General features: G+C 40.7%; 1 protein-coding gene across 1 annotated transcript; it reads right to left on the bottom strand.

Annotated features, from left to right (window-relative positions):
- Window positions 1-1,643: 1,643 nt before the first annotated feature.
- On the bottom strand, window positions 1,644-3,397 carry LOC119719316 (C3 and PZP-like alpha-2-macroglobulin domain-containing protein 8). Its single transcript, XM_038188730.1, has 2 exons — window positions 3,239-3,397; window positions 1,644-2,231 (listed from the first exon to the last, which is right to left on the bottom strand). The coding sequence occupies exons 1-2, from the start codon at window positions 3,333-3,335 to the stop codon at window positions 1,978-1,980; spliced, it is 351 nt and encodes a 116-aa protein (XP_038044658.1). The 5' UTR covers window positions 3,336-3,397; the 3' UTR covers window positions 1,644-1,977.
- Between the last annotated feature and the right edge of the window lie 13,650 nt (window positions 3,398-17,047).

Below are 17,047 nucleotides of genomic sequence, written 5' to 3'. Positions count from 1 at the left end.
AATCAAGTCCCGATGATTAATAAAATATATTGCCCCTTCTTCTTCTCATTCATGGTTCTGGAGGTTTAAAAAAAGAACTTCAGTCCAAGACAAGGGCGGATACAGGGGGGGGGGGGGGGGGGGGCAAAGGGGGCCATGCCCCCCCCCCAAAAAAAAAAACATAACCAATTGTTTTTTTATGTGACGTCGAAATAAAGGCAGGCATGAGTACACCACCATCTTTTCCTCAAAAAACATTGGCTAAAGTGGTCAGAAATTGCCTCAGATCGCACCACAGAGCATCGAGAATCCAAAAAAGTTTCGGGGCCCTTAAGCGGGCCCCGAGCCCCACGCCGTAATTTTTTGTCCCACTTTTTGGGAGACACAATTTTTTTTGGCCCCCCCCCAAAAAAAATTGTGTTCTGGATCCGCCCTTGGTTCAAGAACCCTTCCGTTATCAACAGATGCATGCGCATTATGGTTATTATTCCCCGAGTAGTACGACATGTTCCTCGGAAACACATAGGTGCTCACATGATAATGACGAGAAAAATGTACCCAAAGAAAATAATAACTCGTCTTTCAGATATTTATTCACAATTTCATTGCCGTGTCTTTCTTAACATGAAAATGAAACAAAAGCAGTTAAATGCGGTTATATGCCTTTTTAATTAAAATTTTATGACCTGAATAGGCCTAATATTTCACCTTTTGTGGCGCACTCGAAAGCGCGATATATTCTATTGGAGTCAACAAGGGCGGATGGGGGGGGGGGGCATTGGGGGCTATGCCCCCTCCAAACCCCCCCCCCCCCCCCAAACCGTCATTTTTGGTTCTAAGTGGCGTCGCAATAATAATAATAGAGGCAGGCACTGCGTACACCACCATCTTTTCCTCCAAAAGAAATATTGGTTCAAGTGGTCAGAAATAGCCTCAGATGGCACCACAGAGCATCTAGAATCTAATAAAAATTCCGGGGCCTTTAAGTGGGCCCCGAACCCCACGCCCTAATTTTTGGGACCCACTTTTTTGTGTTCTGGATCCGCTCTTGGGAATCAAGCGCATATACATTGATTGCTGTTCTGAAAATCGAATAGTTTTTGTTTTCTTAATGAAGGAGCTCGCCTTACAATAACTGGAAAGTGCGATATTACAGGAAATTTCACAGGACAGGGAAACATTGACACTAAATGGTAGATGTGGAACTACAGTACTGCACTGACACTTTCTGTACAAAATAAGTGCATTCGCTTTGCTTGATTTGCTTAAATTTAAAGTTACTTGCAATTTTAATATAGGTTTCCCCGGCTATTTCCAAAAGTTTATCATTCGAATTCACCGTTTCTGATAGTCCAATTCGGCCACTAACATCGATTTAGTGCACTTCCAATGTAAAATTTTTCGTCTTTTGTTAGGCAATTTCAAATTCAGTTCAAGTAAATTCACACAATGAGCACACGTTTTCGTCCCGGTGTATTCAACTTCGGCTCGTCTTCGCTAAACCTTGTTATTCAGAAATCAAATTCGTCTATAATTGATTGATATAATAAGACGAATTCGATCTTTGAATGCTGCCATTCGGCAACAGCTTAGACATATTTTATCTGTCATGACGAATATTCTCGACCCGGTGACTAAAGAGGGTGACCAAACTTTGAAATTGAATGGTATATGACTAAATGGTTTTGGTAAAAGTGTGTGACCTTTTTCGTGGACGAAATTGAATGTTATATAGAGTTGGTGAATTTTAATCTTTTAAAATAGCTAGGACAACCTACAATGTAATACTCCACAATGTTAAAAACCTTTATATACCCACATCGTTTTGTTGATGCAGAATTATTTTCACAAATTCTAACACTAGTTAAATTGCTATGTTATAGAAACCATATATACATACCTTGTTATTTTAAAGGCATATTTTTTAGGATCATTTGCTTTTCATGCATTTTGTTCGTTTCCAATAATAACACCAAACAAAATCCCCCAAAAACATGTTCAGAACCTATCAGCGACACCAAAGTGCACGAGAGTCGGTACTCGCTGGTGGTATGCTCCGGCGTCCCATTCCACGAAAGCCGCCTCCTGTCCTCCTTTACCGATCCTGACCACGCCCCCTTTGTAGTCGATCCAGAAAGGGCGGTACTCACTGGCGTTGACCAACCCTTGTTCCTCATGTGTAGCCACTATATTCAGACAGATCCAGTAGCATGGTCTCACGTTCGCCAAGGTATTCACTCTCCCACCGATGTCTAGAGATGAAAAATAGTAAAACCTGACCCATTCAATTTTAGGTTATTTCAGCACTCGATCGGCAAAACGCCGAAAGGGCCCGTGTCTTGTAATTGTTTTAAATGCTATCCTTGAAAATGCACATTTGTGTCCTATTTAACCTTATACTATATAAATAATGAAAGGTTTGCGGAAACACCATGTGCGAATAATTTCTCAACTAAGAGAATGGTTCTGAAAAGAACCAGAGGTATAAACTCGACGTTCCGGTCAGTATGCTCTGACCGTCTTCAAGAGAGTGCCTAAACTCTAAGAAAGTGAATACTTAAGTAGCAAAAGGCAAAATCAATGAATTGTGAAATTGCATCCTGTGAGGATGCCAAGTAGACAGGATCCTAGAGTAAGCTTGGTGCCCACTGAAGTGGAACAGTAGGGTTGCAGTGTCAGTAGAGGGAGGACCTAGGGTATAGGAGACCCATCAGTCTAAGGTACATGTAGTAGCTGAGGACCTAGGGTACAGGAGACCCATCAGTCTCTCCTGAAGACGGTCAGAGCATACTGACCGGAACGTCGAGTTTATACCTCTGGTTCTTTTCAGAACCATTCTCTTAGTTGAGAAATTATTCGCACATGGTGTTTCCGCAAACCTTTCATTATTTAGTATCTTCACCAAAGCCTCAAATCTTACCTATATTAAATGTTTTTTTTTTATTGTGCCAGTTTGAAGGGTAATTAGGTGCCTTTCTGGTTTTTTTTATAATGCGAATTGCTGCATTCATGAGCAAAACCGTGATTTTATTACGGGCATGAACCTTATGAAGCTTATGAATCGGACTTTCATATTATCCTCGATTTTGAAAGTGCTACATGCAGAACTTCCCTAAAACAATGGTCCCAACATGGGGTTTGGGGTTTTTTTTACACACCCTGTAGACACTTGTTTGTGGCGTCCTTATACAAGTCGTTACAGAACTGTCATTAAAGCACGGCTTTTTTAGGAAATAATAATACACAGGCATATACTCACTTATTTCGGCAAAGACGGACTCGTCAGTATTATGCTCAGCCAGGGCTATGCTAGCACCCTGCTTGATCTTCACATCGAAGTCCAACCGGAAAGGCATGCTGAAGGGTTCCAGCAGGAATTTGAAGGTGCGTGGTAACTTGGCTTCAGTGAATACCGAACAAACTGGGAGCGAAAAAAAGACATTTGTTTGGAACTTTCGACTCAAAATTTTTGTTTCTATTGACACATGTAAACATGGTTCGGTATAACCTTCACTGACGTGTGGAAGTCTGCATTTTTGTCGTTGGTGCGAACATACTGAGCTCACTTTGCTGAAACATAATTCTGCGAAGAGCAAGCTGCTTATATAGCAGAAAGGCTAACGCAGATGATAATTTCGTACAATTTGATGTCTAAAAATTCCGGCGGACAAAGCTATCATTTTCACGTTTGCCTAACACTAAGGCCAAAAAAAAGTCTCCGGTTTCTGGTATGGAGCTTGCCCCAAAAGTGGTGCGGCGACGCGGCTTTTTTTTTTTTTTACCTGATTTTTTTTGCTTCAAATGTCGGCTGATGACTGCAAATGGTGCCCAACTAAACTTAGTACAAATAGGCCGATATGGCATTGGGAGTCGAGAGAGGCCACATAAAGCTTATTCTCGACCATAACCCCACCTAAAAACACGTTAAAATTGTGCACTAGCAGAATTCCAGTCAAACCAGTGAATTTGGCGGTTTTGAGACATCATCTTTCATTGAAAAAAAAAAAACTTTTTCATTTTGCCGACGCGCATGGCTACGGCGACGCGCGCGCATACCAGAAACCGGAGACTTTTTTTTTTTTTGGCCTAACACAAGATTTCTTAACATTCATCACCAGAGACAAGGTGTGTGGATGAGAACTGGCGTAAGTTAGAACTGATTAACAAATATTTTTCCATCCAAATCATGTGGGGGCTGTAACATTGCTTGCTTTGCTTAAAATAACGGCCATATAACTAACACTACTAAAAGGCTGTGAATTGTAACAAGCAAATAGCCGCGGCTGAAATTGTACAATTAGTATGTCAACGAAAAGACACTCTAAAGATAGTCATTTTGTATTGTTTGCCTTTTTAATTCAGTAACATAGAGTGCACAACAGCACTGAAAAAAGTGCCTGGGTTAATTTTACCCAAGTAAGGGTAAAAACTGCAACTAGGCCTACCCAAAATTGGGTTGTGCAATACCCATTTTTTTTGGGGGGGGGTAGAATTTCTGTTAAATTCAATCAAAACTTTTGGTTATACAAGACCAAATTTAATTGAGTTTACAGTGTCAATCTCCAGATCCTGACATAAATTAAAAGTGACTCAATTAGTCTAAGCGATTCCAATGTTTATCCTAAATACCTACCTAGTACAATATCGTCACCGATACCACGAAGTAACACTCTACAGTGTTAAAGCATATTTTTTTCGATTTTCAGTTTTTTTGATTTTTAAACATTATTCATCAAGGCCTACCATTGCACGAAGTTTCAAAGCTTCAAGAGCTTTACTTTAATAATTACGCTAAGTATCCATGGCAACTTTTGCGCAAAAGTGACAATTTTCGTTTTCACGAAGTAACACTCAAGTTCCATTTTCCATTGCAATGCATGGCGCGCACTCTGCTCGTAAGTGAGCAAAAACGTTTTCACGAAGTAACACTCTTCTAGTAACAAGTTGTATGAGCGCGCGCGCGCTGACCCGAAGTTGAACTTTCCTCGTGTTAAATACATTGAAGAGTGTTACTTTTAACTTTAAACGAAAATTTACAGTTTCGCAGCTTTTTTGGTTTCACGAACTAACACTCATCTTTTTTCTCTTATTTCTTGTTTATTTAATACACAAACGAGTGAAAAACAGCAGATTTAATTAATTCAATTCATCAAGTGTCCACAACGAGAAACCCAACTGAACATACTCTGTCGTTTTGACGCAAAGTGTTGTTTTAGAAGGCGTTCAACTTTAGTTGCCGTTTTCTCCGATTGCTAGTTTTTACTGGTATATAGATGGGTGTTACTTCGTGGTGTCGGTGACGATATGTTTTTGGTTGGCATTCCCTGCTCTGACATGCTCATATTTAAGATACGTTTTCCGCAAACTTTAATTTAAAATTGTCTGTTGCACACTAACATTGCAGATTCTCCCAAATGAGTCTAAAATAGCATGCCAAATGTTCATGTTATTTCCCCCCCCCCCCCGCACATACACACTAGTCATGTGCAGTCTAAGCTGCCACTGCATCAAGGTCAATTCGCTCGTACAGACCAGTAAATAAACTTCCATAGACCCCAATGGTAAATGCTCCCACTTCAAAAATTCGGGAAAAATACTCACAACTCTCCAAGGCGTTCGAGACGCACATCAAATTAAAGCTTATTTCATCATCTTTCATTTTCTTTTCAATTTTTTGGGGGTCAACTGATGACTTTTAGGAGAAATTTCCATCTGAAGATGACCACCCCTGAAAATAGTCCTGAAGCCCATCGCCATTTTGAAAAACGATGCCTACACTCCATTGCAAAATAGAGCGCTTTTAGTGTCCAAATTACATCAAAATTACACAGAACTGCAAGCTCCCAGTCAAGTGCACGGCTTCCACCCATATTTCTTACAAACCCTCAAGTTCATGGCCCACAGCATGCCCAAATACCGAAGATGCAAATCGTGATTTGGCCGGCGCAGGCAATTTCGGACCGATTTACTGGTCTGCACCCAGCTGCATGCGAGCGAATAAGGACAACTGTGGACGAGGTGCTTTTTTTCTGCAAAATTACCGGGTTGCCCAGGCAGATTTCATCCCTTAGAGGAATAATTTCAAAACAATTACCGTAAGTATACGAATGATGAACACTCAACCTTCGATTATTTCCACACTTCTGTTCCATTAATTTGTGCAAATGTGGGATTTTGGGTCAACACTAAACGCGCATTTTCAAGTCATTTCAATTATTTTGTTATGTCATCTTCCATACAAAAATTAATACTACGTGGCGGAGTGACATTAACCTGCGCGGGGATATTGCAAAATTGTAACAAAAACGAAAGCATTTTCATGTGACAAATGGCAACCAGTGACAATTTGCATGTGGGTTATTCATGTTAGTTGAATCATGTAAATTACTAGGTTTGCTCTTCACATGAAATAGTTGTCTAAGCACTGTAGGCCTTTATGTCAACTTAGTACTGTCCGAGAGTCTTGAGAATTATATTGTTTTTAATGCCGATGTGTATTTTGCATCATGCTACAGGTAACCTTCCAACCATTCAAATTCCACCCGAAATGGCAATACCATTCTGGGATCCTGTTCCACAAGATGCACGTATGTATAGTAAACATCACCTCTATTTTTCTAGTCATTAGAATCGCTTTCACGGCACAAAATGTGTCCACTGCATGCACAACTGATTGGGAAAAAACATAGACCTAATCCTATCTAGGCTACTGTAGGCACGTCAGAAATTTCCAAGGAGTCCACACTATAAAAGTTTCTAAAAACTTCCGACATCGACTTAGTGTATTAAAACTTTTCAGCATCCAAAAGGGATGCCTTGGTTGAGAGAGAATCGTCCTGCGTCGAAACTGGGTATCATCTCAGGACTGTAGTCCAGACCAAAACAAGACAAATCACAAATGAAATCGGAAGGTATACCACAAGGTTTGAAGTAACATGATATAAACATAAATAAATGTTGCCTGAGAGGCTGGTCTACACAGAGTGAGAGTATAAGCGTTATTTACCTCCTCAGCTGCCTTTCTTTCTTTCATCTCACCTTTCGTCTTAACTGTTCTTCACCGCCTCCTCCCTTCCTCCCGTCCCCCCCCCCCCTTACACCTTGTCAGATTAGTTTTAAAAGTTATCATTAGCTTAGGGATAGAGGCGCCTTCCCGCTGGAAAGCGGGCTGAAACATCATCGATGTCACCAGGGGTACATATACACAGATCCCCTGGTGACAGGAAAGGTGTATCCCCATACTGGGTTTTGGTTCTGGCTTGGCGATTCTGACTTTTACTTCAATCCTTCCTTCGCCAAACCTGGCTATTTCCTCTCCACTACCCCAACTCAGGGTTACGAGTTCCGTAACTATACGGTAAAATAGTATAAGAGGTATAAAACCCCTGATGAATGAAATGTCAAATAAAGGAAGAAGAGCTGTTCAAGGAATATCCAACGCCATAAACAACCTCATGTGTCTCCAGGACAGGTTCGACTAGAGACTATAGGGTGAGGAAACCCCTACAGAAAACACCAACTAACACCCCGCCTTGACAGCGCGTCAGTATATGACAGTAAACACTCAAGCACATATACATGTATAAGAAGTTACAAAGAGAGGTCGTAGACCCCATGGCCATATGGGCGCAAGTACATGTTTAGTTGAAATGGGACCAGTGACCACTCAGAAGAAAAATCGAGAAAGAGAGTAGGAAAACTGGTCAACTAACCAACATTCACATAGGCCTATGCTTACATATAATATACGGACATTGAAGTCAGACGATGCACTTGACACTAACTGGAAGAATTTGAAGGCTTCAAGTGGGATATAATTGGATTGTCTGAGACAAAGAGAGAAGGTGAAGGATTGTTAGAACTAAAAAGATCCTCTTGTCTCTTCAATCGAGAAAAAATGAGAAGACGATCAAGATTTGAGGAGTGGGATTTCTCATACACTCAAAACTCAAAGAGTGTGTTAAAGAAGTCAAAAGCTACTCTAACAGAGCAGTAACCCTGAACATCCAACTTACAGACAGAGAACAGATGTGCATAATATATGCACCTACAAGTGACTAGCTACGAGAACCCAGCTATAGAAGAGTTCTATGAAGACATTGAAAGAGCCATCAAAGAAAACAGGAAAATATACAATACTGATGGGAGATTTTATTGCAAAACTAGGAAAGTAAAAGGCAGGTGAAGAATCAATCTTGGAAAAGTTTGATATAGGACAAAGAAACAAAAGAGGTAGGAGACTAATCTGCGATGGAACATAAACCTATAGTGGCCAACAACTTCTCCAAAAAAGACAAAAAGAGATAATGGATGTTGAAAAGTCCAAATGGAATCACCAAAAACCAAATAGATTTCATTCTGACTAGCCAGAAAGGAATTGTAAACAACTGTGAAACGATATTAGTAGATATTGCAAGTGATAATCGAATGGCGAGAGCAACAATATGTATCAACAAAAAGTTTGCCGGAATAAAGCTCATCCGTAACAAAAAGAAGAAAAGAATTAGCGTCTTGAAATCGGAAAGGGAAAAAAGACAGTTCCAACTTGAACTGAAAAAAAAAAACGTTCGCAGCGTTGGAGATGCAGGACATGGATATCGACACAAGATGTAGCCATCTTCCAAGTGCACTGATGGAACAAGCATCAAGTCTTGCGACATCAAAGAAGACAACAGACCACAGTTCAGATGAGGACAAAGAAATAGAGGATCTAGACAAAAGAACGAAGGCGCTTAGAGAAATTGAGGATATAACACCAGTAGAAAACGCTGTAGTTCTGGTCACATCATCGGAATAAACACATGGAACATCAACTACACAGTCTGATGACGAAAGCAAACAGGTTGGATTACAAATGCACAGGGAAAGACTAAGTTCATGACAAACTGTGAGACAACAGAAGAAATAGTAAAAGAGGGTCATGTGATAGAGAAAGTGGACAGGAATAATTATCATGGCCAAACACTGAAAATGGAAGACACCTCGAAAGAAGAAGTACAAGTTAGGATCAAGGGAGCATGGAGATGTTTTGAAAGGTGCACAGAAGTACTAACTGACAAGGAAATTCCAATATCATTTTGAAGAAGGATTTACAACCAGTGTGTCAAAACGACAACGACTTATTAGGCAGAGGCATGGGAAACAACCAAAGAGATGGAACAAAAATTGATAACAACACAGAGACCTATGGAAAGGAGAATTCTCAACCTATCATTACCAGACAAAATCAGACATATGCCTTCAAAAGACAAAAACAAAGGTCAAATATATCATAGAGAAGATCAAGGAAATGAAATAGAGATGGGCAGGGCACTTAGCAAGAAGACAAGACAACAGATGGACCAAGAAACTCACAGAATGGCAACCACGGACAGGTAGAAGACGAAGAGGTAAACACAAACTTGAGGAGATGGAGAGATGAACACGACAACTTCACATCATGGAGTAGAATGACAAGTGTCAGAAGAGAGTGGAGGCTGCTTGAGGAGGGCTTCATCCAACAATGGATAACCACAGCCTGATGATGATGATGATGATGATGATGATGATATAAACAATACAACAAATATGCATAGTGCACTTGTGACATGACTTGTTATTTGGTTTACAAGATTAATCCTTTATTATAACAATCCCATAACTACAATCATTATCTTTGTAGTATCGTTGAAATTAATCCATTAGGCGTATTTCGAGCATATTTTGTACCACAGTTTACAGAATGTATTCCGCAGAGGAATTATGATGTAATGGTCAGATCTAGACAGGGTTGGGATTAGGCAGGCATAAGATTTTCACAAACTGCTCCACAATAAATAGAATGGTTGGATGCTTGCTCAAATATTACGGCCTACACCTTTATATCAAGCAAAATTAGATGCAATCATCAGCTCACAACAAAATTTCACCTTTATACCGAGACGCCCGTTAACCTTTTTGATATGGCGCCCCCTTCGAGACAAATCCTACTGGCTATCATTAGCGCTATGCCGCCTGCTCAATCGCTAGACTTGGACAAGTCGTTGTTTTATTTATTGGATACGCAATCACCCGCCGAAAAAGGGCGCCATCGAAACGAACCGCAGTCACATTCAGACGAACGGTACGCACGCGAGGGTCAAGCAATCATGGTTTAAACCATGGAGGTAGAATGGTTAACACGTGCCCCGCACACGTTTTGTTTTGTATCATTATGTCTTGGCGTTCATTTGCAACCATGGCACCTTAGTTGACAATAAGTCATCCATAAAAACATTTTCGCAAAATTACAATCCCTACATAGTACATAGGGTATATACTTGATCCTTTGTTTGGCCTATGTGTATTAAAAACAGGAAAAAGACAACCGGAAAAATTCTTCCTAGCATAAAGAAGCCATTAAAGGGACGGCGGCTCAGAAAATGTGCAGCACACACTGTATTCTGGTCAGTTTCACCCAACAGCTTTCATCTTTAAAGGCCTATTGTTTCTCTTTTGTTTGTTTATAGATGATGAGTTTCTTATTCCTCCATGGTTATATTTGGAACTCAATCAACTGATCTACGAGAAATCGTGCAAGATGTGCCACATTCCAGGCAGCACTGCCAACGTGGTCTTCATTCCGTGCCGTCACATGGTGATGTGTCAAGCCTGCGCAGAGTTACATCTTGAGGCATCATCGGCGTGCCCGTGGTCCAATTGTGGAATAACGATCACAGATCAGATAATTGCGACCATTACATAAATCGGGATTTCACGGTTACAGCAGTGGCGTAGCACGGTCATTTTTATTGGGGGGTAAATTTTTTTGAAAAGGGCACTTGCACATCCGTGGTAAAATGTAGACAGGATTTTTTTTCTCCGGACACTTGGCCTCCGTAAAATAAAAAAGCGGGTGGGGGGGGGGGTCGGGTACCATCTGTCGATGGGGGCGCTGTTCAAAACCGACGATTATGCACATAAAGGGCCAATATATCGTGCTTTTCAGGGCGATTCATGTGCGAAATTCAGAAAAAGGCACCCAAAACGGCAGATGCCACAAAAAAAAAAGGGCACCACTTCTTCTTTTTAAAAGGGCACTTGTTCAGAAAAAGAGGCACTTCGTAAAAAAAGGCACTCTTTACAAATTATTGAGGGGTTAAGCCCGTTGAAAAGAGCATTTGAATGAAAAAGGCAGTCTTTACAAAATATTTGGGGGGGGGGGGGGTAAATACCCCCCTCCCTGGCTACGCCTATGTACAGTGGAGGATTGAGTTTAATCACGGATCCGTGGTTTAATGACCATCGGTCGCCACCGCCAAAGGACCCACTTTAAAACCCAATTTCAAGGCCTGTTTTGTGCTCATGTAAATGTCCATGGTCAAGTGTCAAACGTGATTGCTTCAGAATAATTTAATTTGCCATGGGTCGATTGTCTCAGTGACGGTGGGAAAACCTGTCAGTGATCAAAGTTTTTGGCACAAATAGTCCATGGGTCAGCCCGAAAACCTCAGTCACCCCGAAAACCTCCATGAGTGGTATCATTTTGTTCAGGAGACACATCTTACATGATTTATCGAACACATGCTTTCAGGCTATGGAGGGTGAGGAAATGACAGGCACTGTGTTTATAAATTTGAGAAAAGCATTTGACTCTGTGAATCACGTAAATCTCCTGGATAAACTTGAAAGAGTTATGATGTCAACCTCTGTAAGTCATATCTATATAAGTGAACATAGTCAGTTTGTGAATATTGAGGGCAACATAAAAAATGTGTCTGAGGTTCTACCACTAAACAGTGACGTACCAGCGAGATAAATTATTGTAGGTCCCCTGTTGTTATATTTATATTTATTGAACTACAACTTTGTATCTCTCAAAAGTGTAATTTGTTTATGTATGCTGGTGACTTGACATTAATGTCTTGCTTCACACTGTACATGTAGATTTAATAGTTTCGCAATGTAATAATAGTTGCTTAACAATAATTATGCATATCAATTTAGGCATACCTTGGGTAAAAAAGTAACAAAAAGTAACAAATAAATAAATAAGAATCATCCTTTGAAACCCTACATTAATATAACTTGGAACGAGTGGGTTTTTAAAGCGTGTTTGAGAAACTGAAAATAAATTGTTTGGTTAGTTCGCAAAACTAATTCGATATCGCAATAAAAAACATTGTTTCCCTTTTTAAACCTGGCACGAACGGGCTTCCGTACAATCACCTGATCACAAGTTAGAAACTACATGTAGTACTTTCGAAAGCACACGGCCACTGATCTCTATGTAAAGACTGGATAGCGGATATCCATACACCATTCACACAGTAGACTTTGCATATTGACCAATTCGCCCCCGGTCTCACGAAGATGGCCGCGTATATTACGAACATTGATCTCCATATAGACCGCTTGCAGATGCGTTCCATAATCGACGCGCGAAGGCGCGCGACGCCATGTTGTGGGACAAGCGCATATCTATCCATGCACATTTTGTCCCACAACATGGCGTCGCGCACCTTCGCGCGTCAATTATCGAACGCGTCTGCAAGCGGTCTATACACAGATGGAGATCAATGATTACGAACGTTCTACGCGTATACAGCGCGCGCTGTATCAAGAGTTGACGCGCATTTTGGTCACGTACACGTATTATGATGTTCTAAAAAAGGACACATTTCCGCAGTGATTATTGTTTCCAAAACGCCGAAAAAGTGAACTGCGGCATTAAAAAAAGTAAACAACGACGTTAGAAAAGTTGTAAACCGTGGTCAGTGGTGGTGCTCAAAATAAAAATCAAGTGAACCGCCATGTTACAAAAGTAATCATGATGCCCATTAAGACGGCAACTTGTCCTTTGTAGATCACCAGCCGCGGTCTCACCGGTCTCACCAATATGGCGTCAAATTCATTCATTGTGCGGCTCTTTATCCGCTATCCAGTCTTTATCATCCTCGACTCCAGGGGCGCGTGCTCGTTTTTTTACACATTTTTTTTCAGGGATCTCAGTGGTTGTGGGTACACGGATGGTACACGTACATGTACATCTACTAGTACATACATACATACACGATGCACGTGTACACATTCTTATTTTTTATGAAGAAGCTCACATAGACTCTAACAAAAATGGGGATTTCAGTTTGACATTGCAAATGGCAACTGTTAATTAGAACATTTTTAAATATAGACCCGGCTCATTTGTAATTTAGCAAATCTAATAATGTGAGACAGCCAATAATTTTTTTTCGTTGGGAATTGGGGGGAAAGTTTAACTGGAAATTTCTCTTATTTCCGTTTGGAAACTTAGACTGTCGTGAGTCTTGTCGAAGTTGTCGGATGCACTTCGAAAACAATTTCTAAGAAGACTTAATACAATTACATAAATGGAACAACTGATGTTTTGAGAAAGCCATTTAGAATATTATCTTCAAATGGATTAAAGTTTACTGTCACTTACCTTTTCAAGATGTATGCTTGGACATGCTGGAAGCACATGGGTTCTTGGCAAGCTAACAAGTAGCAAAATAAAAGATAAACAATGAAATAACACCACAAAAGCAGACTTAAAAATACATTATCACGAAATGTACTTTGCGAAAAACGTCGTTCGAAATCCCATCAAGCAATAGTGTTGTGGCATCGGGAATGTGTCTGGCGTCAAGGCGTTCATCTTCAGCCGTTAATTGATCGCATGGTAACCGTCGCCCGCTAAACTGCAGCTGTACTGTGTACTTACAAACAGAAAGAATACGCTGTCGCAATATCCCCCTACGGCTTACAACCAGGGGGGGGGGATAAACGTTTTAACAGAAATCCCCATGCATTGGTATTTAGTCTCGTGACTGGCCTGGGGCGAGGGACTGGAGGTGGGCGGCCACTCTGTAAAGCTTACTCGATAGAGATACGAACACCTTTAACCTAGGTCGTTGGGACTTTACAAATTACCATGTCATAACAGGTTTATTGTATTATCAGTAATATAAAACAAAGAAATAAGCAGTATGATGAATTAACAGTGCTCTTCAAGTTTATCAGTTTCTAACTGCACTTGAAACTTTGGTGAGGAAATAAGAGGATGTTAAATTGATTAGGCAAAAAAAAAAGTCTCCGGTTTCTGGTATGCGCGCGCGTCGCCGTAGCCATGCGCGTCGGCAAAATGAAAAAGTTTTTTTTTTCAATGAAAGATGATGTCTAACCGCCAAACTCACTGGTTTGAATGGAATCCTGCTGCTGCACAATTTTAACGTGTTTTTAGATGGGGTTATGATCGAGAGGCTTTATGTGGCCTCTCTGGACTCCCATATATTTGCACAAAGTTTAGCCGGGCACCATTTGCAGTCATCAGCCGACATTTGAAGCAAAAAAAAAACAGGTAAAAAAAAAAAAAGCTGCGTCGCCGCACCACTTTTTGGGCAAGTTCCATACCAGAAACCGGAGATTTTTTTGGGGGGCCTAATACGAACTTCAGAATGAATTTTGCTTACCTTGTCATTATCGCCGCTTCCTCGTTTGTGTCGACGTAACTGAAAAGTAAACAAGCAGAACACTCCACTAAAGTTTCTGTTGAATATATACTTGAGATATCAGGTAGGTGAACTTAAACAAGGCATTGTCCGGGGGATTTTCATGGTGTTTACCACAAAGTAATTATCCATGTAATGAAAGATACCTGTGCTGTTCGATTTTATTGAAGGCCCGGCTCCGGGGGGGGGGGCACACCTGGAGGTCTAAAGTGAAACAATGGCCAGGGTCAATGGCGCTCAATAATCTACCACTTTAATAAATATACCCCAACCAACTGCGTTAATTGAATCGATATTTTCCCAACAATTCTGTTTGTGTTTATTTTCAGTTGAGCTTAATGCGCATGTGTAAAGCTTTACCGTGCTTCTTCATTGCTCTATTATCATCGTTGCCTGATGCGTTATGTTATACAAATCAATTGCAGCATCTTTTTATCACGTAGATAATAGCTCAATATATGATTGTCACTAAAACCATGCAGTTTAGCTTATCGTGCTTGGAATGTTTGGTACTCAAATTATCGCTTTGTTTTCTTTTATTTTCATGGCGTTCATGGAACCTGAAAATCCATGGGATATGAGAGATTGTGTTGTTGTGATGGAAGCATGATTCGTAATGTTTCAAACCCTTTTCTTTTTTCCCATTGTTAATTAAAAGTGAATCAATACCTCGATGGCTAAATAAAATACCAATTAAAGAGGTAATAAATTATGGTAAGGCCAAAAAACAAAATAAGTCGGTCTCTGGTCAGCGCGCGCATCGATTTTAATCATGCGCGTCGTTTTTTTTTTCCAAAATGTTCCGCGGTAGCTCCAACAGCGCCCTCTATTTCCGCACCTCCTCAATTTTATTTTAACAAAGAGCACCAAGGAATGGGAAATTGCACAAAAGCAAATGATCGAAAGCACCAAGGCAAATTATGGAGGACACATATGTTCATGAGGACACCAAAAAAGCAAAATAGTACCCCACCTTGTCTGTACAATCCAAGCTTGAAGAAAAAAAAAAAAAAAAAAAAAAAAGCCGCGTGGCGGAACTTTGGGCTGACCAGAGACCGAATATTTTTTTTTTGGCCCAACCGATACTACTACTGGGGGCGCCCAAAAATTTATCTGTGCTGAAAGGGGGGGGGGGCTGTACACAATCTCTCGATGGGGTGCTGTTCAAGGGGGGACTGAGGAGCGCAACATTAGTATGGGGGAACCAGCTCCGCCGCTGTATATTGATTGTTATATTAAATAAAAGTATGTATATTGATTTTCATAATTATTATCAAGAACAATACATACAATTTGAAGCGAAGGTATTTTTTTATGAAAATGAAAATAGGCGTTAAAAACTGACGCACGATCATCATAAACGCAGTTAATAGTCGACGCTGAGGGTACACTAAAAAGCATCATTAGTGCTCCCATTCACGCTAGGGTTCAAACAGTCCCATTCGCCTATTCTGGGGTCCCGAACAATACACCTGCCGATTTTCAACTTAATACAGTGCCTTGTTCTAGATATAATAATAATAATATAATAATAATTTGGGAGGCTAATCATCCTTACTCGCAGCTGGTATGCTGAATTGCGAAGGACGCGGCTACAACGTGGTCGGGCCGCTGGCACGTAAAGGCGCCTATGGCTGCCGGCCACATCGATGACCACGGAGCACAGCCTGAGATCGAAAGTGTTTGATTTTTCCGGAGGGAGGAAAACCGAAGGGCCCGGAGAAAAACCCTCGTGGCACAACGCACAACTCTACTCATCGAAGTACAGACAAACCGATAAACAGACACACAGAGATTCCTGGAATTATAGTTTATAGACAAGCTGATTTACCCGATCAAGATCGTGTAAGGCGATTTTGTGTTGGGGTTAAAAGTTTGGGGAGTAATGTATGAGGGATTTAGTTGAGAAGACACTGCAGTTATAGAAATTGAAAAGATAGAAAATAGGAAAGTATTAGTTAGGGTTCGTGACTCATTTTCAGAGGGTCAGGGGTTCGAATCCAGCTGTTGGCTATATGTTGTGTCCTTGGGCAAGCCAAGTTCACCCCCACTTGCCTCTTTCTACCCAGGAGTATAAATGGGCACCGGTGTTAGCTGGGGAGTAACCTGCGATGGACTAGCATCCCATCCAGGGGGAATAGAAATATTCTGAGTCGTTTCATGATACTAAAACCGGAGATAAACGCCGGCCTGATGGGCCACATTGGCTCGTGACAGACTTAACCACTACGGTACTTCTCTTCGTTATTGCAACCAAAAATAGTTCAAAGATCGCAATATTTGAAGCAATGCATCCGCATACTTCGTTGATCCCACAACAGGCCCCCAAAATAAGGCGACACTGAATTGTATATGGGTCACTCTATAAATTAGGGGTCGAACAGGAAAATGTGTCTTTTTTGTTTTATAATTAAATAGGAAATGTATTAATGTTAATGATACTTTATGTGTAAAACTCCTATGAAAGTTGCACTAGTGATAAAACCTACAAAATTTGCCATCTTGATCCAATTAAGTTCCTGTAGCGTGGCTGCAGCTATAGGATTCACCTGTGAAACTTCGTACGTACGTAGCAGAGTCCA

Source organism: Patiria miniata, unplaced genomic scaffold (assembly GCF_015706575.1).
Source record: "Patiria miniata isolate m_02_andy unplaced genomic scaffold, ASM1570657v1 HiC_scaffold_13, whole genome shotgun sequence".
Taxonomy (NCBI): Eukaryota; Metazoa; Echinodermata; class Asteroidea; order Valvatida; family Asterinidae; genus Patiria; species Patiria miniata.
This window is presented reverse-complemented; position numbering and strand designations above follow the sequence as displayed.